The sequence below is a fragment of the Thunnus albacares genome, chromosome 21 (assembly GCF_914725855.1).
Source record: "Thunnus albacares chromosome 21, fThuAlb1.1, whole genome shotgun sequence".
Classification (NCBI taxonomy): Eukaryota; Metazoa; Chordata; class Actinopteri; order Scombriformes; family Scombridae; genus Thunnus; species Thunnus albacares.
In genome coordinates this window covers 16716411-16742022 of record NC_058126.1, presented here as the reverse complement: position 1 = coordinate 16742022, position 25612 = coordinate 16716411, and the positions used below count along the sequence as shown (strand labels likewise).

Below are 25612 nucleotides of genomic sequence, written 5' to 3'. Positions count from 1 at the left end.
CACTTCGCTTCAGGATATGTCAATTGTTGAGTCAGTTTGTATGTTCCTATCTATATGCACCACCTGAGTCTGGTCCAACTTGTGGCATAAATGTTTAATTTTCTCGACACACTTCACTAACATGATTTTCCCCAAAAACCCATCACATTCAGAAAGCCTCACTGTAGACATGAAACACCACTTATGATTAGTTCCACAGGAGTAGGACACAAACAAGAATGCCACATGCTAATAATACTAAGCACTGGATATGACATACTTTGTGAAGCAAGGAATTAGGCAATGTGACCTGCCATTTATGAGTGCAAGTTATAACAAGGATTTTTCAAAGAACTTGCTGTCAGATAAGGTCTCATATCCGGAGATGTGCTGCTTGTAGGAGCCATTTCACACTTCCTTCCAGTGTTAATCCTGATAAATATACTGCGTGCTTTATCTTGTGGTACTGTTTCACTTCAAAAGGTGTCTTCTTTATCTTGCTGGCTTGATTCTTTAAGGCAAACAAGGTTCTTCACTGACTTATTTTATGAGGCACTTTGGCATTGTTTAGATGAGCTGTATACAGTAATAAAAGGTAATGTTATTACATGCTGATACACAAAGATGAATGTTCAAGGGCAGATTCTATTATGCTGCAGCTTTATATATCAGACGTTAAGAGTGCATAAGAACAAATTTATCGAAAAAGGAACATTAACAATGTGTGATTTAAACAAAGCACTAGTTTGGACTATACCAAAACCAAGGTTTTTCTTTAATAACTTTATTTATTTCTATTCCTGCAAAAATGAATACACTTTGAAAAAGGTCTAAAATCGTTAGAAAGAAACCACCTCTGCAACAGAAAACATAAAAAGTAACCCATTACACAGACACAATTATAAAATTTATTTGACCTCAAAAAGCAAAGTGAGTAAAAGAGCACTTACCTTTTCTGATTTTAAAAACAGACAAAAAAAAAAAATGGTATGCAAGTTCTCCTAAATCAGATGCAAACTATTTGCAAATGTATGCTCTTTCATGGCCTCTATTCTATTCAAATTGAACAGGCAGCCTATTTTTTTAAGAGCCCCTTTCTGTTTGGGGCTGTTATGGTGCACACAGGGGAGAGACTTCAAACAATCAGCTGTGGTTTTCTACTTGCACCTAGTTTAAAAGGAACTAGAGACTGCACCAAAGAGACGGGCAACACTGGTACACGAGTTTTCTGCCTCATCGGATTTCTTTCTCCGACTGTGTCCAATCCCCAAACCCATTCTCGCGTCTACAAGTATTTGTGTGGATGCCATGCCAAAAAGTAATACAGCAGGATATACTGTAGTGAAAAATAAGCTGAAATCACAACTGCTTATAACTTACACATGTGGACTGGGTTATTGCATGTCGACGCTCATACAAGTCCTGGCAAGCGATGTGGGAAAGTGTACTTCAAGTCAAAAGTGTGTTTTCACCATGAAATGAAAATAATGAATAAAATGCTTCTGCTGTACAAGATAGGACCCTGGGTTGATTTTAGAGCTGCAAAGATTAGTCAATCAACAGAAGATCAAGAAAATGAATCGCAACTATTTTGATGATCAATTAATAATTTAAGTCCGTATTCAAGCAAAAATGGTAGTTTGATGTTTTCAACTTTTTAAATGAGATAATATCCTGCTTATTCTTTTCTTAACACTGTAGTGCATTAAATATCTTTGGGTCTGTTTGTGGGACAAAACAAGACATTTGATAACATCACCTTTGCTGGTTTTTTACAGTTTTCTGATATTTTATAGACAAAACGATTAATCGAAAAAATAATCAGTAGATTAACTAATAATTAAAATAATTGTTAGTTGCAGCCCTAGTGGCCTTTAGAATGCACAAATACACAATAATACAGTATCTGCAAATATTAACATTTAGCTTAATCAACGCAACAAATAGAAAAAGATCATGAACCTAACCAAATTGGTGCTTACTGCATGGATCCCACCTTGTATTTGAAGGTGTTTAATTATAAATGAAACAACACTGATAACATGTACCCTTGCGACTTCCAACCTCACACTTCAGAATAAAAGAAACATTTAGTCTTTCTATTTGTTAATGGATTTGCGCACCACATAGATATGAATTAAATATCAAAGTTTGGACTTCTGTTCTCCAGGGAATGAACTGTAACAACAATGTAGATGCACAACATCTAACACATTATTACCACTGAGACCTCCAAAATATGTTTAGCATGCAGCAGTACAAAGCAGTGAGTCACATCTACATACTGTAAATTCACATGCACACACAGTCTCCCGCATGCACTAAATTAAGACTCTATTTCTCGATTCCTCACCTTGAGCGCTTAAAAAGTGAGATAATACAGATGCGTTTGCACTGATGTAAATGAGACACTTACACTCAAGGTAGTGCTTTTATTTATAACCCCCACCACCTGCTGTCAATGTTTCACGTTAAGAAATGCTTGGAATGTAAATAACTCATTATCTCTGACAGAGTGCAAAGGCTGAGAAACTTTTCAAATGACAACTTGAAAAACAGAGAAACTCTTCCTTTAAACTGGTGGTGACAGACTGTAAAGCTATCAGTCATAATATGTGTATCAGTATGTGCGTAAACACCATCACACACACACACACACACACACACACTGAATAATTTTCAGACTTACAGTTCTAGAACAGTTACTTCTGTCAATCATTTGTTCAGCTCTGTTTGCAGGCATGCCATATTAATACACATACAAACACACGCAGAGAGAACTACAGTAAATCTCAATGGCTTAATGCGATTCTACAAAGTGTATCTCTCAAGTACCAACATAGTAACAATCTTTTAAAATGATCTACTTGCATTTTTATCATTTAATTTACCATTATATGCATGACCATTTGCCTTATATCCATCCTGTAATCTTGGGGTGAATTTACATTACAGAGTTTAAAAAAAAAAAAGGGATTGTGGGAGGCTTCTCTTTGTTTTGGTTTAGTCCTGATCTCATATATATCACTGAGTCGTGATGTTCAATATTCTGTTTAGGTAACAATTTGATTGGATAGTCGTCATTTATCTCTTTGAAAATAATTTTAAACTGCCCATTTTTTAATTATATTCAGACTAGTGGAACCAGTTATATAATGATGGTGGTTGGACAACTGAGTGGGCCATGGCATTCAGCTGAAATCGCCTGTCAAACCAGTTGAACCAGCCACTGTAGTTTAGCCTGAGCAGATGCAATGCAGATATAAAGTCTGGGTTAAGTTTTCTGATATAACTTTGGGATGATGGCTCGACCACTGAGCAAGACGTGGCATTAAGATGATACAGCCTGTCAAGCCAGCGGTCAGCCACGGCAGTTTACCCTAAGCAAATACAATGTAGATACAGTATAAGGCTAGGTTAAGCTGCCAAGTTTGTGCTCTTTGCTTGAGTGAGAGTAGGATTGAAAGGCAGCTTAAAGGTAAATTGGGTCAGGGATAGAGAATTGTGTCGCCTGTCATGGGGCCAAGTAGATTTATGACAGCACAGCCTGATACCCACTACGGGGCCTCTTGATAGGTCAAAACATCATTTAACATGAATACTGCCCTTCAATAGGAATGCTCACCCAACTTTTGGGGCATTTTACTGTTTTGATACACATACAAACAAAAAAGGGGACCTACTCATAAAAACATTACTCCATAGCGCTATTTTTCCTGCTTTGTATTTATTGGGAAGTGTCTTTCGCTTTATGTTTTGTAGTTTTAATGGTCCTGGTCTTGTTTGCGCCTGTCGTCATTTTAAGTTTGATGCTTGTGACAAACTTTTCTATGACTCTGAAAATGCACTTGAAACAGGTCAGGCTTATTCAAAACACTATCTTCATTATAAGAAAAAACTTTCACAAATGCCTGTGGGAGGGTGTTTGTCTTTTCTTTCAACATCCAATTTGTCTTCATCACAGTAAACGGCAAAAAGTGGTTACGCTGAACTTGAGAAAGATTATCTCTCCATCTGCACTCCATCCACAGGCGGTGAAGATACAATTACTGTCAATCTCCCACTAAAAACAATGAACTGACGGTTTTGAAGTACGCCACAATTGTGAACGCAACAGTCTAACCAACTCCTTCATCTTCTCCTTCTCCTCGGAGCGCTTGGGTTTAACAAACAAGCTCAAACAGAAAACCAGAGACACACATATAGATGCCTTGTGAATCCTGACGGCGATATGATGTGAGCTGTGTGGAGACAGCAGTCAGAGGAGATGACCTTGTAAATAAACTAGGCATCATAATCCCTCCCTGCAGGCTTCAGTGCCAACTCCTCCTGTCACTCACACTGCTGTATGATAAATAAATATGGTGGGCAGGAGATAATGCACTTCCACGCACAGTACCGTCGTTTCAGTGCTTTTTAATCATCTATGTCGCTGAAGAAAAGGTGCATGCACACGTTCATGCAGAAACGCGCGCACATACACGGCCGTGTGGGATATTCTATAGCAGGCCCGTATTGATGAGGTTAGTGGAGAGGATTAATACCTGTCAGGTTGGGGCTTTAGCGCAGTACAGGAGAGGGCAAACGGTCACAGAGAGCAGTGAAAAGATTATTATCCTTATTATGATGCCTTGACGCCCTCCCTTCATCTATCAGTACCAACTCCCCCCCCCCCTTCTCCTCCATCTGTCATCCTGTCTGCAGATCCACCCTGCTCTCCACACCTTGGCTCGAATTTGATTGATTTCCCGCACAAACAGCTTATTTTCTTTCTCTCTAGCTCAACACTGTTGTTCCTTATTCTCCCTCACTCTATCCTTCCCTTTGTTATTCTAGGTGGCACAATTTCACCAGCTTTTCTGCTCATTCTCTTTTCCCCTAGCATTGACAATCTCTCAGGAATTTCTTTTTGCTTTCTTTAGATCTCTATCTATCTATCTATCAATCCTCGCTAACAGCTTCTCCCTTCGAATTCTCCCCACATCTATTTACTCTCTCCAACACATTTGCTTAAAGGCAGGAGTGTATTAAGTGTGTTTATGTGAACACCAGACCGGTCTTGATTGCAAGGCTGATACTCCACTGGCTGATGGGGCTGTGTTCACAAACTTCAACTTCAGCAAGCTGCTCCACATCAACAAATGATGAAATGAGACACTTGTTGTAAACACAGGCCCTTTTTTTGTCTTGTCGAGAGAGTCACCTTCACTGATTGCTTTATTGATTTGCTTGTTTGTGTGGTTACACAGTGAGTGAGTGAAGGATCTGTAAGTAAGTAAATGAGTGTTACTGATTGACTAAGTGAACGAGTGAGTGGGTGACTAACTAGATGAACAAGTGGGTGACTATTGGACTAGATGAGTGAGAGGGTGCTTGAGTGACATAAGCAGCTTGTTCCCACTTCACAACATCACACTGTGCACCTGTAAATGAGTTTCCCTTTGATCAGCGATGCGCTCTTCCACCCTCCATCGCTCCTTCGCTCCCTGCTGCTCTACCTTTCCCAGAGGTGATGAGGGGGCCCAGGGGCTTCACATCAGAGGACCTGAGAGTGCTGTGTGTGTGTCTGTAAGGGTGGAGACCTGGCTAGGATTCCTCCAGGTGAATAACCATCTGGAGAGTGACACACATTGAGACGCGCTCATGCGCACGCTGACATCTGCTTATCCAATAAACAATATTAAAAATACATGGCATATCAAGTGAGGAATGATAAACTTGCTACAGGAGCGTTCACCATCAAACTGTGAGAGATCTGCCATTCCTGCACCATCATCATCCTGTCAAAACTTCTTCAAGTCCCATATGCACTGCTGCCAAGAGCAAGACTGATCAAGAAAGCTTCCCAATTTCTGACATCCACACTGCAGCATTGCTTGTGGCACTTCAGAAACCACCCAAATTCTCTCTGAAACTTTATTTGAAAAGTAGCCTTATCTAAGCAGGAGCAAATGCCCAAATCTCCCACATCACTCTATCAAGCTGCATCATTCATGTCAAAGTACATCTGATATGTCCATCTCGCAGTGGTCCCCAAACGGTGCAGTTGGTTGGTTTGATGATTTGATGCAATGCTTGCCTTGTAATACTTTTCCCTGTATTAACAGCAGATGTTGTATGTGAAAGCGAAAAAATGGGTGCATACAACCAGCTAAAATAGATGCAATATCGCAATAAATTCAGGGGATATTTATTTCCACCATCAGTTAAATTGCTTGTCTGGTCACGGTTTGGATTTTTAAATAAGGATATTATGCTAAAAATGGCAATCTGTAAACTCTGTTTAGGGTCAGTTACAATCAACCAGGCGTAAAGAATTTATTACCAGTCTAATATCTTCCCATGCTGCTAGTGAAGAGAAAATCTCAGCTGCATATTGAAAAACCATCTTCAATTTAGATATTGTTTGCCCTGCGAAATTACAAATGGGTGTTCAAATGTATTTCAAATCGTACAACAATTGCTAATTTGTGATGTGTGGCATTGTTGTGCAGGTCTAGAGGGAACTTGCCTTTTCCCTTTACCTTGGTTTTACAGCATAAGACACTGATGAGATTTAGTATCAATTAAGCCATTACCTGTGCATGTAACAGGTATTAAACATTCATTTTCATGACTGTTTTGTATGTTTTTCTTTCTTTAAATTACATATTTTTTATTCTTCTCCCTTGACAGACGACCCAAAGAATCTTTATCTTGAGGTGGCAGACAACCTATAGTGTGAAATCAGATGGGGAAATTGCTTTCTCCGTTGTCATTAAACATTTTCCAGAGGACCTTGAGTGTAAATGCAAAAATCTAGAGAGCAGCGTCTATCTAAATGTGTGACTGCAATACGATGGAAAAGAGCTCAGGTGCCTCTTGGGTTTTTGCTAAGTTGATAAGAATATCAAAGCTGTGTTCATTAAAATTCAATCTGTTTTGGTTTTAATCACAATTTTCCCTTCAAAGTTAATTTGTTTACTAACCTTCTTCCATGATTGCATAAGTGTGTCCATTACATTTTAATAAATTAGTGTGCCAACAGTTTTTTTGTGTGTGTGTGTGTATGTGTGTGTGTTGCTGTTGAGAGCCAGTGATCCAGGCCACTTCTTACCATTCTGTCCTTGATAAAAACAACTGCATGCTTAACAAACGCAGCACAGATTGGTTCAAGTTATTCTTCTTATTCTTAGACTCTGCATGTTTCTGATCCATTCACCGGATTTAAAAGAAAAACTACGTTATAGGATACAGGTTGAGATGACACTGTCTGGTTTAGAGGCTCAAAGTCAGATTTGCATATTAAATACATCACAGGCATGTGATAGCACCACTTCTATGCATCAACACATCTTACAAGCGACACCTCAGGGAGCCTGGAGCTCTACTTCCCTTCAAACCTTATTTTTCCTCTTTTAACAATGAGCCTTTTCTGAATGTTTTTTTTTGAGTTTTCTTGTTTGTTTTTTACTCTAATAAATGGCCTTGGAGTACTCATGAAGCAGAGGCAAATCAAATCTTTATATTCTCTAATGAAGCTTTACCAACAACAAAATAATGGTTGGATGTAGGGGACTCCCTAGGTTCATAAATTGCCTGCAGGGTTCTAACCAGCAGGATGCTGATTTGAAAGTGACTGAGCACAGTTCTTCCCATCTTTGACAATAATCATCGAAACGCCCTTGGACATGACTCTAAAAGTGGTACAGTGGAGCCATCCGGTGAGCTTGTACTGTGTTGAACTGTAGGTCTGATTATGAATGCACAGCCTCTCTCCTGCTTGTGCTTTTCTGCACTTGGTCACAGAAAAATTTCCATGATTAAGCAAGGACTGTGCAACAATGAAAAAATCTTTAGGTTGAGACTCAAATGTGCTTGCAGTGCAGGACCGTACTTTTTTTTTTTTTTTTTTTTAATCTTTCCATACCCTGGACTTTCCAGACCACTTTCCCTCATTGATGAAAGACTGCGAGAGGCCTCACAGATGTGGGCAACGTCTCAGTTGTCACATCTGTCAGTGCTGAGGGTGAATTTGTTATGACTTTCCGTCACTGCCTGTGTACATAATATTTACCAACCAACTGTCTATCATGAATTTAATGAATGCGTATAGATCACCATCATTACTACCTGAAGACCTTAAAATTACCCTCACTAGCAAAGAATGCCTTTTTTAAAAACAGGACATTAAACTTCAATACCCACAATATGAAAATAATGAATGAAATGCACAAAATTGGTTTCATATGAAAAGTGAAATGATCCTGGATATTGAACAAGGCTTTTTCTTTTTATTCTGATTTTTTTAAGTATTATTTTGCAATTCTCTGTGGCATCTGTTCTTCACAGATGTTTATTTGTTGATGTCTATGCCAAACATTCAACAGAAATTCCAGATTCAGAAATCATTATTCCATCAAACCACAATGCAAAAAAGTCAGTGTCTCAGGGCTACAAAATCATGCTGCATATTCAGACTGTGAATGCAATTGATTGTATAAAATTATCTTTGTTTTCAATATAATCAGGTCATGCAGCCACAGGAGTAATAAAAAAGTTACCCATGCAGAAAGGGAAATTATTTTCCATAAAAAAAAAAGGAAAAAAAGATGTCATCTTTAACTTCATTAAAACACATCTCACAGGAAATGTGGGCAGAGGGCAGGGAGGGGGCATTTTCAATGACATGGCAGCAATTAAGATTTTGCACAGCGGAAGCTACAAAGGCTAGAGAGCACGGTTAGACAAAAACAACAGGGGGATACATGCTCAGCGTAAAGCGATGCAGATGGGATCTAAATGATATGAAGGGGCTTGTTTGGTCTGTGTTGGTTATAGGTGAGATATCTACCTTTACTCCAGAGAATGTGCAGGTAGTCCTTATCCAGAGGCTGGTTCAGAATGATCAAACAGATCCTCTGTGTGCCTGCAGAGGAGGAAAGAGGGGAAAAAAGGAAATTCTATGAATCATAAAAAAATCAGACAGAGACACAGACAGATGATGGAGCATCACGGCCAAAGAACAAAAACAGAACACATCGCCATTTGCATGTTCAAAAAAGACTTAAATACAGATTGGAGGTTGTTTGTTTGTGATACTGAATGTGCTAAATAAAGAGCAAAAAGCCGTGTTAATGAGGTTATTATCATGCTCCACACAGAGACAAAGATTCAAGACTCCTTTATTGTTACATCCCATTATACAATATAAGAGAGTCAAATTCTTGGGTTTCTGCTCCTCAAAATTGCAGCAACAATACCAATAAAAGAATAGCAATAGCAGTAAAATAGTACTAAAAATACAATACAATAATAATTTTAATAATATGAATAATGTATAGTGTGTTTAAAGTGTTGTGTGTTTGTGTGTGTGGGTCCTGCCTTAATAAATGTGCATATGTGTATGAAGTTGTTTGCATGTTTGTGTGCGTTTGTGTATGCACAGCTACACCTGTGTGTGTGTGTGTGTGTGTGTGTGTGTGTGTGTGTGTGTGTGTGTGTGTGTGTGTGTGTGTGTGTGTGTGTGTGTGTGTCACAGACAGACAGGCAACAGGCCGTTAGTGTCCATTATTCATAAGCCTGGTTGCTTTGTGGAAAAAACTGTCCTGGAGTCTGCTGGTCCGGGCCTTGAGGCTGCGGTAGCGCTTGCCAGACGGCAGCAGCTGAAACAGTCCGTGGTTGGGGTGGCTAGGGTCTTTAATGATCCTACAGGCTTTACTGATACAATGTGCATTGTGTATATCCTGGATGGAGGGAAGCTTGCATCCGCTGATGATCTGGGCTGTCCTCCCTCTGGAGCGCTGGGGCAGTTGAGGGCAGTGCAGTTCACATACCAGGCAGTGATGCACCCCACCACGATGTTCCCATTTTTGCCTCTGTAGAAGACCTGTAGGATCTTGGGCCACACATCTTGTGCCAGGTGAGGTCCCTGTGAACCCTGAGGAGCTTGAAAATGCTGACTCTCTATATAACAGACCTGTTGATGGCGATGGGGTCAGCCTCTCTCCTTTAGTTCACAATTAGTTCCTTGGTCTTATCGACACTGATTGAGTGATTGGTCTCCTGGCACCACTGTTTCAGGTTATTGACCTCTCTCCTGTAGACCGTCTCTTCATTGTCAGTAACCAGGCTTATCACTGCTGTGTCATCGGCGAACTTAATTACCAAGTTTGAGCTGTGTGTGGCCATGCAGTCATGAGTGTACAGGGAATAGAGGAGGGGGCTCAGGACACAGCCCTGGGGGCTATTGTACTATGAGTCAAAGGGGCAGAGGTGTTGGAGCCCGTCCTCACCACCTGGCGTCAACCCGACAGGAAGTCCAGGATCCACCTGCACAGGCTAGGGTGGAGTCCTAGGTCCCTGAGCTTGGTGTTGAGTCTGGTGGGGACTATGGTGTTGAATGTTGAACTATAGTCTACAAACAGCGTCTTCATGTAAGAATTCCTCTTCTCCAGGTGGGTGAGGGTGGTGTAGAGTGTTTTGGCTATGTTGTCATGCGTGGATCTGTTTTGTTGGTAAGCAAATTGGTGAGGATCCAGGGTGGGTGGTAACATGCTACAGATTAGGTCCTTAACAGGCTTCTCAAAGCATTTTCTCACCATGGGAGTGAGGGCAACAGGACTCCAATCATTTAAGCATGTTACCTTGTTTTTTTCTAGCATTGGAACAATGGTGGATGACAGGAGGGGACCGCTTTGTGGATTTTGACGCGCTAGAATGACTTGCACGTTGGCCTCAGCGACGACCAGAGCGTTGGTCATGTTGGCGGTGATGGTGTTGCTGATTGTTCCATACAGTTCCTTGAGTTGCTAGTCCATGTCGGCTTGTGGCATGATGTACGTAGCTGTCGCAACAATAGCCGTGAACTCCCTAGGCAGCCAGAATGGCCGACACAGGAGCGTGAGATATTCCAGGTCTGGGGAGCAGAAAGACTTGAGGGAATGAAGGTCAAACCAAGCATTGTTGACCATGAACCATATATGCCTTCCCTTGCCCTTCCCAGAGAGTTCTCTCGACCTGTACGCTTGAAACACAGAGAACCACGAGAGTATGATGGTGTGGTCTGGTATCTCTTCTGACAACTAAGTCTCTGTAAGGCAAAATTCAAACATGTCACGATGTTGAATTTCGGTATCATTAAGGTTCAAAACATTTCCTACTCAATCCAATTAAGTTGCAAGTGATTTGTTTGCAACATCAGAAGATAACAACACCTAACCATAGCATAGATGTCTATCCAAGAGATGCAACAATTTCATTCCAGCTAGAGTACCTCAACTCTCCTTGACTGGGTGACACAATTAATGTCCATGTCCCTGCTGTCTAACAAAGGGAGATATGTCCTCTAGACTCACACACATCTCACTGATGCTCATTTGAATAGCCTGACCTTGGTGACATGTCATCTGTTACTACATGACAACAGAGGAAGGACCTTTAAAAGCAATGCAAACAAAAAAAATGTCATCCTATAGCTTATTTTTTTCCTGTCAGTGTACCTCCATGATTCATTGTCAAAGTCTCTGTCTCAGGGTGCATCATTTCACAAATCTATTTCGCTCTCCCACCCATCCATCTTGCTTTTAGTTTTTCTTTTGCTCTACTGCTAATGCAGATCCCCTGACTAATACTTTAGAAGTCATTTTTCCATCTGCAGGAGAAGAGAAAAAAAAATAGGAAATTCTACATTCAATGACAAAGTATAAAACAGAGCAGTATGAAAAGCCTTAATGGACCAAAGACTAAAGCATAACCTCTCTTCCCTTTGCCTTCACACTTAACCATTTCATTGCTTGCTCATTTATCTTTCCGTCTCATGTCTGCCCTCATGAATGATTTCTCATCCATTATTAAATTTGTTGCCTTTTGCAGCAAAGCAAAAATGCCACATGCTAGCTTAAGCAACATTTCATGATTACAATGCCCTCTCCCCTCTCTTCTAAACTATATTTATGCAAATTCATCTCCATTGGATCCCAGTTTTGGAACAGCATGACATAGCATATCTAATGAAAACTTTGTATCTTTCCCAGTACACCTTCCCTGATACACCATGAATGCAGTGGAAGGCCAGAAGCAGCAACAGCGAGGAAGATAGACAAAGAATATAGTTTAGGTTTCATGAAATCAAGAGTGAATTTCGGCTTGGCTGAGAAAGGGTCAACCCCAGCAGAGTATGGTAAAAAGAGGAAGGGAAGAGCAGATAAAGAGGAGCACAAAAGAGGAGGAAAATAAAGGAGGACACGAGGAGAGGTAGGTGGGGAGGAGAAAGAGGAGGAGTAGATTTGTCTGTCTTGTCTCTTAATTGGCTGGAGGTGTACGGAGAACAAAAGACAAACTCAACCAGCCGTGACTTTTCAGATAACCCTTCGTCGCACAAACACTCACCTCCCCGCATGCACACACATACACAAGGAGGTGCGCTGCCTTTTGTGTACTGCGTTCAGAGAAACATCACCTTGGAATTCTTTTAAAAGTGCCAGACAGCATAAATACAACAAACACATATAAATACACACATATGCAAAAATCCGAGCACATAACCTAGCACCTAGATATTCCAGGAATAGGCATTTATAATTAAAATGGTGAAATTTAAAAGGCTAACTGTGCACACTGGGGATTTTAAAATGCAGACATCCAGGGGCTGTTTTTATATTATCTGCCGAGAGTCTAGATAAGCATATCCTGCAAGAGATTAGCCATAGAAATATAGTCTAAACTTATCTAATAAGGGAAAAAGTGTTTCACTATACTGTGCGGTTGGGGAAAAAAATTGAAAGTGTATGATTCAGGGAATCTTAAATGTGTCTTCATATTTTACCTTTGATAGCAAGTGACAGATTTATCAACAAAATTACATCATCAGAAGGATGTGTGTGTGCTCAGATTTCTTCTGTTCTGCAGCTGTTCAGGGGATTATTTGCACACCCTGTGAAATCTTTAGAATAAATCTTGGATTTGTACAGAGAGCAAACTCAAGAGTGTGGCATGTAATGCTTAGCTAACACATTTGAGTAAACGTTTGTTTCAATGGATGCTTCAAAACTGCTGATAGCTTCCAATCAGAAGTGAGTGTCTCTTGACTGATGTTGGCCTTTGTGCATTACTGATTGTCAAGCTGTGCAGGCAGGGTGGGGAAATTAACACCAGCCACCAGCCAAATGCTGGTAAAATATGAAAGTGGCTGGTAGATTTCAGACACAAAATAACGATTTACGATTGAGTGGCTGGTGAATTTGAACATTTATCTGTCAGTGGCTGGTAGATGTTCACATTTTAAAAAGTTAATTTCCCACCCTGTGTAGAGGCATAGAAAATCAACAGCAGATCTGTGCAAATCACACCCGTGCAAGAATGTCAAGTATATACAAATGTGTGCACATGCACAAGCACAATTAAAGCAGCCTCTTTAGACTAACAAGATCATTTTAGTGATTTGTTAACTTCAACAACAATCAATGGAGACATAATGGGGGGTAGGTAAAGGGAAGGCTAGCAAGAAGAGAGCAATGGACCACAATGAAACGTACAGTGTATTATTTGTATACAAATATACTGCACATGTGCAGCAGTAATAGCCTCGGCTATGTCTCTCCAATGATACACACTATCTGATTAGATCAGCACACATTATGTTTAAGAGCATCAAAAAAAACCCAGCAGATTATATATATATATATATATATATATTATATATATGTTTATATTGTTTTTTTATTAAGAGTCAAATGCAGATCACTAGAGGATCATGGGCATGTTGTTTTGACATGACACACCAGCCAGCCCGATAAACAGTGAGCAGAGATGTGATGAACAACTTTTTTAAATCAATAGTGCCTTTTTCGTTTTAATTATCAAACTAACTTACCTTCATTTATATCATTTAGTTTTTCAGAGTTTCATGCTCATAATAAATCACCTCGAGACTGCTGGCATTGTGCCTTTCATCCCTCAGCCTATCTTCTTGTTCGGTGGTGTATTTTTCACATTCCACCCAGTGAATGGCCAAATGTAGACGACAAGAGATTCGAGACAAGATATTTCCTGTGCGACTATTGTACAGCTCAGGTTGAAGCAAAGTGTGCAAACCAAACTACAATAGTTCTTAATAAGATATCTCCTGGAATGCAACATCAAAGAGAGAGAGATACTATTAGTGAGAGAGTGGATTTTTCTCATCGCTAAAATGCACACAGTATCCATACTGTATGTTTATAAAGCCAGCTCATATGTGATTGATTTTCTACCAGAGAATCCAAAAAGGATGAGGGAGGCAAAAGCTGTGACACTGCTGAGCTTTCTGGGGACACAAAGTGGTTTTGGGAATGTGGTTGAGCTCTTTATTCTGTGGGGACAATATTTCTAGCCGATGTCAAAACCCCACAGTGAAATTCAATTTGGACTAACAGTGCATCTATTGTTTCTCAACCAATAGCAGCCCCCTCATTATTCTGTACAAGCTGGTGAGGCACGAATATTTTGTCCTGTAAGTCATAAATGAGCTCTTCTTAAAATAGCTCTCAAAATTACATAAATAATGTAGAAATGAAGAAATAAAGAAATAATGACAGACACAGAGGACTACATCTGCCTGCTGTCTGCGCTACAGGCCCAACTGCTGTACGATCCCCTTGACCTTTACAGCTCTGGGTAAAACCTGCCCCATAGGCTCATAAGCTTTCCTTCCTCCACACACACACACACACACACATACACCACCAGGGAGCTCACACAAACCTTGACCTGAGAGCAGTGGCTAAAGGCAGATATAACCAGCTTCCCTCACAGGCCTGTGGGCCAGTCAGTGCGGACCATCTGGAGACCAGTTTGTAATTTTCCTTTTTCTTTAAAAAAAAATCTCTTAAAGCATCAACAGATACAGAATATATTGGATCATCTTTTGGGAAATCTTGCAACATAAACAGGCCCTTGTAGAAGAGACAATAAATGGGATTTTTAGTCAAATGTCAGATTTTTTTTCCAGTGTTGTGGTGGAACAAAGTGAATTTCTATGATGACAGGGATTTTATTCAGGAGCTAGATTCAATAATCAAAATGCCTCTTCAAAGCCTGTTTTTCCTCCAACGGCAAACATTACAAGCAAACACATCACGCCTTCTTCCAGTAAAAATTCATTATGTACACTGCAAAACAAAACAAAACAAAAAAAAAAAAAAAAAAAAGGACACATGGAAGTGCATCTCATACATATACGCGATGCTGTCATGCAAGTGCCAGTGATTTGTTTTGGAGTTTTAATTCCCTCAAGACTGTTTATGTGTGTGTGTGTGTATGTGTGTGTGTCAGAGTGAGTGGGCGAAGCAAAGAGAGGAAGACAAGTGTGACAAGTGTTTTTTTTTTGATCAGATGCATACGTATCATCTGTGTTCCGGTGTCCCACACACGGAGGCAGTGCGCACTGGTGTATTTGATTGATTGTGTGCATGTGTGTTTGAAAGGCGGTACCTGAGGGCAGCAGGCAGTCCAAAGGCGTCAACTCTTCATCCATGGCAAGGATTCACAAGAGCCTGTCTTCAATCAGCCGACTCACCTGGAACAGAGGAAAAAGGAGGACGGACACTGTTGTTTCTCTTTCTTGCTTTTGTTTTGTTCGTTTCTTTTTCTTAGTGAACAAAGACAGTCAGTTAATTTTCAAACTCATCCCAGTTTACCGCCAAATTTCTTCTATGCGTATGATGATACTACGGACGGATCACAGGGTAACAATATTAACACAATTCTTTATAATGACAGGATAAACACAGACATTTTAGTGCAAATCATCACGTTATCTGTGAAACTGAAGAGGAAACAAACTTGTAAAGCAGCAACATTTGTTTTAAGAATGATTAGAGCTGAAACAATTACTCAACTAATCAATTAGTAAATTGACAGACAATTAAATGGCAAAATTTTTGATAAATGCCAAATATTTGCTAGTTCCAGCTTCTCAAATGTACATAATTGCTGCTTTTCATTGTCATATAATAGTAACTTGAATATCTTCGGGTCTTGGACTGTTGTTCAGACACAGCAAGCAAATTTAAGACGTCACTCTGGGCTTTAAGAACGTAGGGTATAATGTGCATATTTCACCATCTTCAAATCATGTGATCATTTACTGCATAATCTCTTTCTGTTTCAGCAAACATCTATAGATAACTGAGATGAAACAAGAAAGTGTAAGGCGTCTGAACACTTTTAACACCCATAATGCAAAAACAAATGTCGAAAAGCCTGTCAAAAGGCTAAATGCCAGAATACACAACAGTTTCACCATTCTTGTAAAATGAAGGATAAACAACAAAAAAATCTCATGTGAAAATAATATGTTAACAACCCCTTTTTAAAAACTTTCTAACAAAAGATTTTGTAAGTAAATTTAACTCACCAAAAGCTTCTGATACTACTCTCTTCTGCTCTCAACCAAAGACCCTTTGGTTAATGCTATGCATGTATGACAATGTGTTGCTCTTTAACACTTTTACAACTACTTTCATACATGAACAACAAAAACATGAAGCAGAAGTAACGCACCTCGCACAATTTTCTTCTTACAACCCAGCCTGCAGAGTAGAGCAGTGTGTGGATAGATAGCCTACTGCTCACAATATTATAAATAAGTCAACCTCTGCTAACCTTTTAACACCAGGTTAACCTTTAAACGCCATCCAATAACAAAAGGATAACAATCCTTCCCCTTCCCACACACAGACTTACAAATGCCACAGCCAAAAAATGTTTTCCAAGACAACTGGACTATATTAATTATTGATTAAAGTATTATTCCACTGGACTGTATTCATCGAGGAAATTGACTAAACTTTAGCTGCCATAAAATGGGATTACATAATCCTCAAATTGTACACAACAGTTCTTGGAAAACCTGTCCATCAGGGCTGCGACTAACAGTTATTTTCATTATCATTTTCATTATTGATTAATCTGTAAGGATTATTTTCTCAGTTAATCAATTTATTGTCCATAAAATGTCAGAAAATGTCGATAACTATTTCCAAAAGCCCAAGGTGACGCCCTCAAATGTTTAGTTTTGTCCCGACCAACAGTCCACAACCCAAAGATATTCAGTTTACTGTCATAGAGGACTAAAGAAACTAAAAATATTCACATTTGAGAAGCTGGAATCAGATAATTAGACGAGGGACTTTGGCACTAAAAACATACCATTGAAAGATATCTACTTGATTTGACTAATTTGGGTGTCTGGAGCTTCATATTAGCATCAGATAAACTTTTAAATACATTTTTGCAGAGGAGGAGGACTGTGGATTTTGTCCCCCATCACTTACATTGTAAATGCATCATGAAGTGATCTTCTAATGACCGGTATGAACAGGAGGAATGATTACGGCATGAAAAACCTATTTCAATGTTCATTTGGGCACCTGGCTGCTGTTTTAAGACAAAAACTGTGAACCAGTCCTTTAATTTGCAACCGCTGTGAAACACAAACGGATCCCAAGGTGAGAGATAATATTACATTTCTCCACAATACAATCAAAGTATAAAATACAATTTGTTCAAAGTGAAAGTAAAAGGCTTTCAAATTAGATACATTTTTCACTTTCACCCAACAATAATGGTTTAAACACACAGGTAGTAGAGTTTTGCCTGCGCAGGTGACACATTGCCTGAGGCAGGATGAATGCAGCTCATGATGCTTTGCCCCAAAGACCGCTCCGTTAACCACACGTTTTTAAGCTTCTTTAACAGAAACCGGCCCCGTTGACTGTGTCGAGACACATAATAGGCACTCTCCTTTGAAAATATGATTTGACGTCCTCACTTGCAGTTCGTATTTTAACTGCACAACATTTAAAGCATTTCCCCCGCAGCGGTGTGTAAATGTGAAGCCTGTCTCCCTCCAGCACGCAGCTCCTAACTAACTGCGATAAAACCGCGTCATTCAAAAGAAACCAACACACAAACCAACACAGCGTTTCAGTAACAATTAACCGACTTCACAGTTTAAAGCTGTCATTGCTCTGCTTAATAAATATTCAATAAAAACTTACAGAATGAAGCGACTTCCCGCATTAATGCCGGCCAAACAGTCAAAGAGCGCGCAAAGAGGAGCTACCTGGAAGAGGTGGCCGGAGATTCTTATGGGGACATCTAGAGGCCAAAAGTGGAAAAACATCTTCTTGTGTATTGCTCTGATGATGAGATTCTCAAAAGGAGTCCCAGAGGTTTTTAAGGAGACTCTCCTGCAAATTGAGAGATAGTTTAATCTCACTATAAATTTCATTCATTGGAAATTATCACAATAAGAGACTATTTCAACCACCGCGTTCGCTCTTCACTGTAACCATCATTATCTGCCCCATTACATTGTGAGCAGATGTCCAATTTAATATTAAATCAACAAAACAACAATATTCTCCCAATATTCGGACTGAAAAGGATTATAAAGCAGGCCATGCAGGTCTAATGTGGTTATATTTGGGGCTACATGTGAACTTTAAAACCCTTAAAATGTCAAGAACACCCAAAACAGATGTGCATTAACACCACTGACTCATATGTGACGGAGCTTTTTTACTGAAGGAGGCTATTTTCAGGTTTAATTCTGATGTAGTTAAATGGAGCATTAACAGTCAGACAATTAGATACTTCCAGTGGTGTACTGGCCATCGGGCATACCGGTGGGCCGATGGACCATCAAAAAAGCCATAAAGTTTTTACCAGCCCTGTCTGTCTCTTTACTGGTCCTCTCTGTGTGCCTGTCATTCGGGGTGCACAAGAGAGCGTGCGTGTTCCTAGACTGGGCTCACTGGCCAATTGCAATCAAGTTATATACTGTAGGCCTACATACAGCATGTAAAACAAGGATAATCATCCCAATATTCACTGTCACATAAAGGTGGGATGATAACAACAGGGTTGAAATCCAATCATTGGCAGTGAGTTCCTTCAAACCAGGCTGTTGCCTCTACTGAGGACACACTGTTTACACACACAGGTAAACAGTCTATTGTCTGTTTACCTGTGTGTGTGTGTGTGTGTGTTTGTGTGTGCGTGTGTGTGTGTGTGTGTAAATTGATGGTGTATGCTTCAGATATCTTCAGACAGTGCTAGAAGTAGTGTAAAGTGAGAAACCAAATCACTCTCAAGGTGAATCCACCCTAGAGGCTCGTTAAAATAAACGTTCCCTCATCAATCAGCACTTGTCCTGTCTCCCAGACAGGAAATCACACACACATACGCACACACACACTCTCAATGCACAGTTTAGCACAGACATGTAAAGGCCAAACACGCATGCGCATACGTGCTATGCATGAGAAGTCATTCATTCTTTGGGCATGCATTATAAATACATCTATGAATAAATTCCAGGCTGAGTGCATTCTTCATTGGCAGGGATTTTTTTACAAGGCCACACCAGCTGAATGTTTGATCAGATCTCTCCCTCTCTTTCTCTCTGGATCTATTCAGCAAGCGCAACCTTCACTGTCCATCACTCTTTCTAATATTTACCCTTTTCGCTTTCCTTTCTTTCTCTTTTCACACCTTTCTTTCTTAGAACATTTGTCTTGTCTTTCTCTCAGAGAGCTGATCAGCTCTCTTCCTCTCACGTCTTCTGTTTGGAACTCCCAAATATGATATTTTTGTCTTGACTATTTGAAGGCAGATCAGTGGTTAGCAAGAAAAAGTGGGTCAGTGGCTGTAGTAGTAAAGAAAGGGACTAGGTAAAAAATACAATGCAGATGCAGCAATCTTATGGAAGGAAGGAAGCTTCTTACATAGCCTAACATTAAACAGAAGATTGATGAACATGTGGAATGTTTAACCCCTTAAACCTCACTTCCACCGTTTCTGTAGTCAGTCATTACACATTACACTGAACTCTTTTTGAGCAGCCAAACATGGTTAAAACTCACAGAATTAAATTCTAAAGGTTACTGAAGATACCACATACTTCAGGCTAAATTCTGGGGGAATGTGTATAAAATGATGCACAAGACATCTACGATATTTCCATTACTATTTACTATAAAAATTAATTTTTATACAAGTCACCCATTTAAATTTTATTATGGCTTAAAGTTATGCATCATTAAGGGTGTGACCGCTTTGAGTGACAGGCAGGCAGTGTTGCAAACAGTCCACAAACCAATGGGTGTTCGTCACGGTGGCTACGTCCATTATTTTTTAAAGTCTATGTGTATCATCAAAATCTCTTGCACATCTGTGTAGTCTTTGTGACAGGTGCGTAGGTGGAGTAGCCACATACTAAAAAGGTGTCCCTTCTTCTTTTTAGCACAGTCTATGTGTATGACATGATTGTTATGGATATTTTGAGCAATGGTCAGCACCTCAGTGGAGAAAAGTGGGCACGAGCCTTTGATGTCTTAAAGCTGAAAAAGTTCATTGAAGTACTTGATCAAGGAGAACTGAAATAGCGAACATCAAAGTCATCTGCAACTCGGATGCTGTCTCTTTCCGTTCTGTCCTCTGAAGGTCTGAGTCTTAGTCTTTAACCCAAGCAGATCAGCCTACAATATGAAAAATTAGTCTAATTGGTTCACTAGTTTCTAAACAAGGAACTGCATTTTACCCATGTCAGTTTAGGTCACATTGCATGGAGCCTCAGCAGTTTTGGTTTGAATGTCTGACTGTGTCAATAGAATCTATGCATCCACCTATCTGTGTTGTCTAGGAAAGCCTCCTCCGACCTTGGTGACCATGGCAATGCTGATTTACCCTCTATCAGAGAGGTTTCTGCTTTCCTCAAAACATCACAGACAGCTGGAGTCTTAAAGAGAGGAGAATATGTCCCCTTCCTGCTTAGGAATTACAGTGTGACCTCAAGGCCCAGACTTGACCCGGTGTAACCCAATATGTAACCCCTAAAGATGGAAAATTCTATAACAATGATCAGTCACAGAGGAATAAGATGTCAAAATCAAATAATTTTGAGATCATCGCGCAATAGCTGTAGAAAAAGAGCATCACTGTGAAAAAGTTAATTAGTTAATATATAACTTAAAATGTGTCTTTTACATTTCTCCCCATGATTTCTGTGCAAGACCGACTCATGTCACAAAGTCCTTCAAACTGGAATAAAAAGACAACTGAGTCACATTTAATGAAAAGCATGAAAATTCTCACAGCTGGCAGATGGTGGAACCATAGAAAAAAACCCATTCCCAAAAAGTGAATCTCAGCCAGGCATTCATTTGCTGTCTTTCTTCCTTTTTTTTTTTTTTAGTGTGCAAGGTAATAAAAGAAGTGTATCAAAATCTCTTGCCAATTGCTTTTTAATTATCTCTTTGCAGAACATTGAGGTTTGTCTCTATGTTTTGGCTATCTATCTTGTGTAACTAATTACCTTCATTATTTGGCACATCAGAATCAGGAGGGTTGTTGCCAGTTTCTCACCTGCCTGAAATGGTGAGGTGACATTAGGTCACGAGCACCGGTGTTACTAAAGTGAAGACAACCAGGCTGGGTCATTTCTTCCTAATACCGCCTTCTTTCAGAATATCTTGCGTGGAACTAATGCTGTGGACATTTTCTCTTCAAGGTCACATCACAGCAAAGTGTGTTTGTCTTCTGTTCAATTTAATATCCTCTATAAGTGGATAAATGGGTCACAATATTACCCCGCTCACCCATGGCAGAATACACCTGTTATCATGACAGATAATAAAACAAAAAAGAGAGACACTAACTGACATGCGAATTCAGACTCTCTTTCCCTCATATGCACTCTCTTTACCTTTAATCCTCCCTATCATCACCTTTCTGTAATTTCTCTTTCACCTGTTCTTTTTCTCTCTCACTAATGCACCTCCTCTTTGTCTGTCCTTTAATTATTTTTATCTGTCTTAACCTCATCTCCCTGCTGCCATTTTTTTAATCTCCCAGCCCCCTTTTCTGCTCTTCCTTTGCTTTCAGCTCCGTGTCTGCTTTTTTCTGTCTTGAGTTTTGTATTCGTACAAGATTTCATGTCAGTTTATGGTTTTTATGGTTATGTTTTGACACAGGTAGAGAGCAGCTTGAATAGAATAGGTTACTCAGAGGATCTTTGCAGCTGTACTCAGTTTGGTCTGTTTGCAGGGGGTATTTACAGCAAAATCAGGGCTAAGTAGGTCATTTTTCTTTTTTATCTGCCAATGATGATGACCCATTTCAGTTAGGAATGAACAAGACATAAGGGCGATGGAGTACATCCTCTTTTTCACTTGTTTTTGAAGTAGAGTCTCCTGCCATGGTCAACTTGGGTAAAAACAATACAGTGCAATGTGCCGCTTAGAGGGGGATTTCTCTCTCGCAGCTAACAAATGGCCAACAGTGGAAAGAGACAGGACTTAAATTACTCTAGGTGTACCTGAGCTCTGTGTAATGGGTTACTAAGAACAAGGAGAGCATATTACAGTTGACTGGATCCGGGATTTCGAAGTGGAGGTGGCCACTCTTTTAACTCCAATACATGGGCAGGGTGGTAATTATCAACAACTTGGCAGCTTCTTCCCTGTGGCATTACCTCGCTGTACTTAATCCCCACCAGAAGCTTCCTGTCATATGTCCAGCGTCCAACTGGTGGAATTCTTTTTTGGTCACAATATCATTGCCTGAGAGCTGGTGTCCCTCACCTGCCTGTCCAGAAGCATGGATAAAGACCGACCTTGAGTGTGAGGTGGCACCATTCCAGCAGCTATAAACTCATATCTTTTGAGGAGGCCAACAGATGTGCTCTAAGAGAGAGGACTGGGGCTGACAGCTCAGTGCTGGACAGTCATATTTTCTCATGAAGCCAAAAATGAGCGCTATGGGTTATTAATCACTCAAGCCTCCGGTTCTACATATCTGTCCTGAGGGCTTGGCACCCATTGAGATTGACGTTAGTAGATGGTGTAATGTAGGATTTAGGGCGTACTGTATGAATGGGGGTGAGGGAGGAGAAAGTCATCCAAAAAATGAATATTTCCACTAGTGAGTGTTACAACCCTCAGGCAGATTTCTGTGAAGATCAAAAAAGTTGGAGCACATCCTCTGTCACCTTGGGCTAGAGAAAGAAGATCTAGACTAGACTGACCTCCCAGAAACTGCTGGAGGGGTTTATGGGGGAGCTGCTGTGGGCCCTGCCAGGCGCTGTGAGGGAAGATGCAGATGGTGCCTTGTGATGCCACCAGGGAGGAGATTTCTAAGCTCCCTGTAGTGCAGATACTAGTATAAACTGGGGTTTGGCGAGTGGAATGGAGACACACTCTCAGCGCTACTGTATGTGCATGGGTTATTTTAGATGGACACAGAGACAGGGCTTGTACACAGCATGTGATAAGGTCAGGAAGACAGTCCAGCAAACACTTTGATGTTGATCAGATGCTTACGCAATGTTTATACCTGTAAGAACATTGAATACCTGTAAAGAAATAGTGGCAGGAGGGTGCTGGTACTCCTTTATTGGTTAAGAGACCTGCAGATGGCTTTTATTTCTGGAAATAACCTGAAAATGTTTGATAGTTTCATTGTGTAATTTTACTGCCTACAGGCTACATATGTTTTGACTGGCACAGGGCTCAGTGTGAAGGCTGGAGAGAAACTTTGGGTAGGCATCATCATGCATATGTACTGTATGGAAAAAGACCAAAGCGTGTTATTGAGTTCTCTGTTTTGAGGCCAAGTTAGCTTCTTGGTTGATACACAGGATAAAGATAAGATGAGTGGTTAGGTCCTGGGCAGTGCTGAAAGAGATGATCTCAGCACCCTTTAAGGTGAAGAAAATGTAATTATTTTTTTCTCTTGAAATGATATTGTCATGGTGGCAATATCTAGAGGCCTGTGAAATGCAATATATACTGTATATATACTGGGAAGAAGAGGTCAGACTGTTTGCATTTCATTGTCAGAGATGATTATGGGCTTCTGCTGACAATATGGATTTGTGATGTCCTCTCAGTTTTGTTGCTTTTGGTGTGCGTGTGTGACAGGGTAAGTCAGAGCTGGAAAATATTGATCAAATCAATTGTATAAATATACATAGTTTTGACTCCATACTTCACATTTAATTGAGATATTGTATGATATTGAAATTATCTTTTGAGTATCTGTGCTTTCATTTTGAACTAAACTTGGGAAGCAGGATACTGTGGCTGACTAAAAAAAATCATAATCAGCAAAAGATCAGGAACATCATCTCATATCATAAAAATCCATATTAAATGGATATGTGATCAAAGACATATTGATTTATCTTGGTGCAGTATTTGAATGTGTGTTTGAGAGTTGATGTGTTGTTTATTCTTTTCACCGTCTTGTATATTTCATCAAAAGCCATCAATTCAAATGTATGCCCCCAAACCATCTCCCTGACACACTTACTCTATCTCACTTTGCTCTCTCTCTTTCTCTCTTCCTGCTACCATAGACCTCTACTTCATTCTTCTTCTTCCCTTCTTTTAAAACACCATTGATCTTTCTCTCCCTTGCCTGCCTGGTCTCTTGGGTTCTGTGTTCTCTAAACACACAGACCAACAGAAACTCTGACAATGAATCAATCAGTTTAATGCATGAAGTGTCTTCTGACTTTCCACTGCTATTCCTCTGAAGGACTATTTGCAGAACCCGTCTACTCTAATGTTTTGTCTTTCTTTTCTATTTCTACTTGGATTTTCACCTTCTCTTGTGAACCCTGCTGCCCTAAAATGACCTCAACCAAATCAAATTTCTCACTCCGATTGCCCCCCTCTCTCTCCTTCACTGGTGTTAAATAAAAATGGACTCATTCTAAATATGCTTTTTTCTCTGATTAGACAGATAAGCTGCCCAGAATCTCCAGTTTAGCCAAATCCCACTCCTAATTGAAGGTGCACCTTCCAGCTTCAGACAGCGTGATGTTACCTTTGTACTCTTGAGTGCTGAAAGCTGAGTAATCACATCAACAAAGTTCAAAGAATTACTTCCACATTAACTGAGTTTTTGTCCACTTGGGGACAATGGAAACAGTTTATGAACACAACACTGACATAAACCTTTTATAGCAAACTTGTTAGAAAAGACTTGCTTGTTTACACATCATTCATTTGGAGTCATGTTTCTGTCCACCTGCTGAATGTAAGTCTAATATTCACCATCCTTCAACTCCTGAGGGAAATATCTGGCTGCTAAATGCTCCACTATGTTCACCAGCTAGTCATTAATTGTGTCTATTTGCTGTTTAATGCTGAGCAGGTATAGTGTACAATGGGTTTTTTAGCTTTTTTTGCTGAAAACACTGACTGCTGTGGCCAAAAACAACACTGTGAGAGTGGTGAGATTGAACCAAAACAGTTAAGGTACAGACCAGACAGCTAGACAATAATTTGAAACTAGCTATAAACCTCTATAAAGCCGAGAGGAGCTGCAGAGTCGGGTTATAATTCTCTGTAGTTCTCTGATAATTCTCTGATATTGGGCTGAGTTGCGAATGAGTCATATATTATTGCCATGCTTGGTAGAGGCCCAACAACCTGTAATTGGCATACTGGTGTTAGTACAATCGCTCTTACATTGATTTAAGGAGTAAAAATCTGTAGAACTGGGAATTAAAGTTTTACTGACTGTGGAGGAAACTCAACAGAAGATTATACAACATTTAAAGTGATCAATAATTCATAAACTTCCAAAATTCCGAATACAT

The 25612-nt window shown here is 39.9% G+C and overlaps 1 protein-coding gene across 4 annotated transcripts in view; it reads right to left on the bottom strand.

Annotated features, from left to right (window-relative positions):
- The window catches only part of tpk1 (thiamin pyrophosphokinase 1), a 71257-nt gene extending 53155 nt beyond the window's left edge, over positions 1–18102 (bottom strand). The window contains exons 1-3 of one of the 4 annotated variants that reach the window (XM_044339503.1): positions 18000–18102; positions 15430–15514; positions 8813–8887 (exon numbers count right to left, since the gene is read on the bottom strand). In XM_044339503.1, coding sequence (XP_044195438.1) covers positions 8813–8887; positions 15430–15472 — 118 coding nt within the window. In that variant the 5' untranslated portion in view covers positions 15473–15514; positions 18000–18102. Of the gene's footprint in view, positions 1–8812; positions 8888–15429; positions 15515–16354; positions 16881–17999 lie in introns of those variants that run through there. The other 3 variants (XM_044339505.1, XM_044339504.1, XM_044339502.1) reach the window with 3 other exon arrangements.
- Between the last annotated feature and the right edge of the window lie 7510 nt (positions 18103–25612).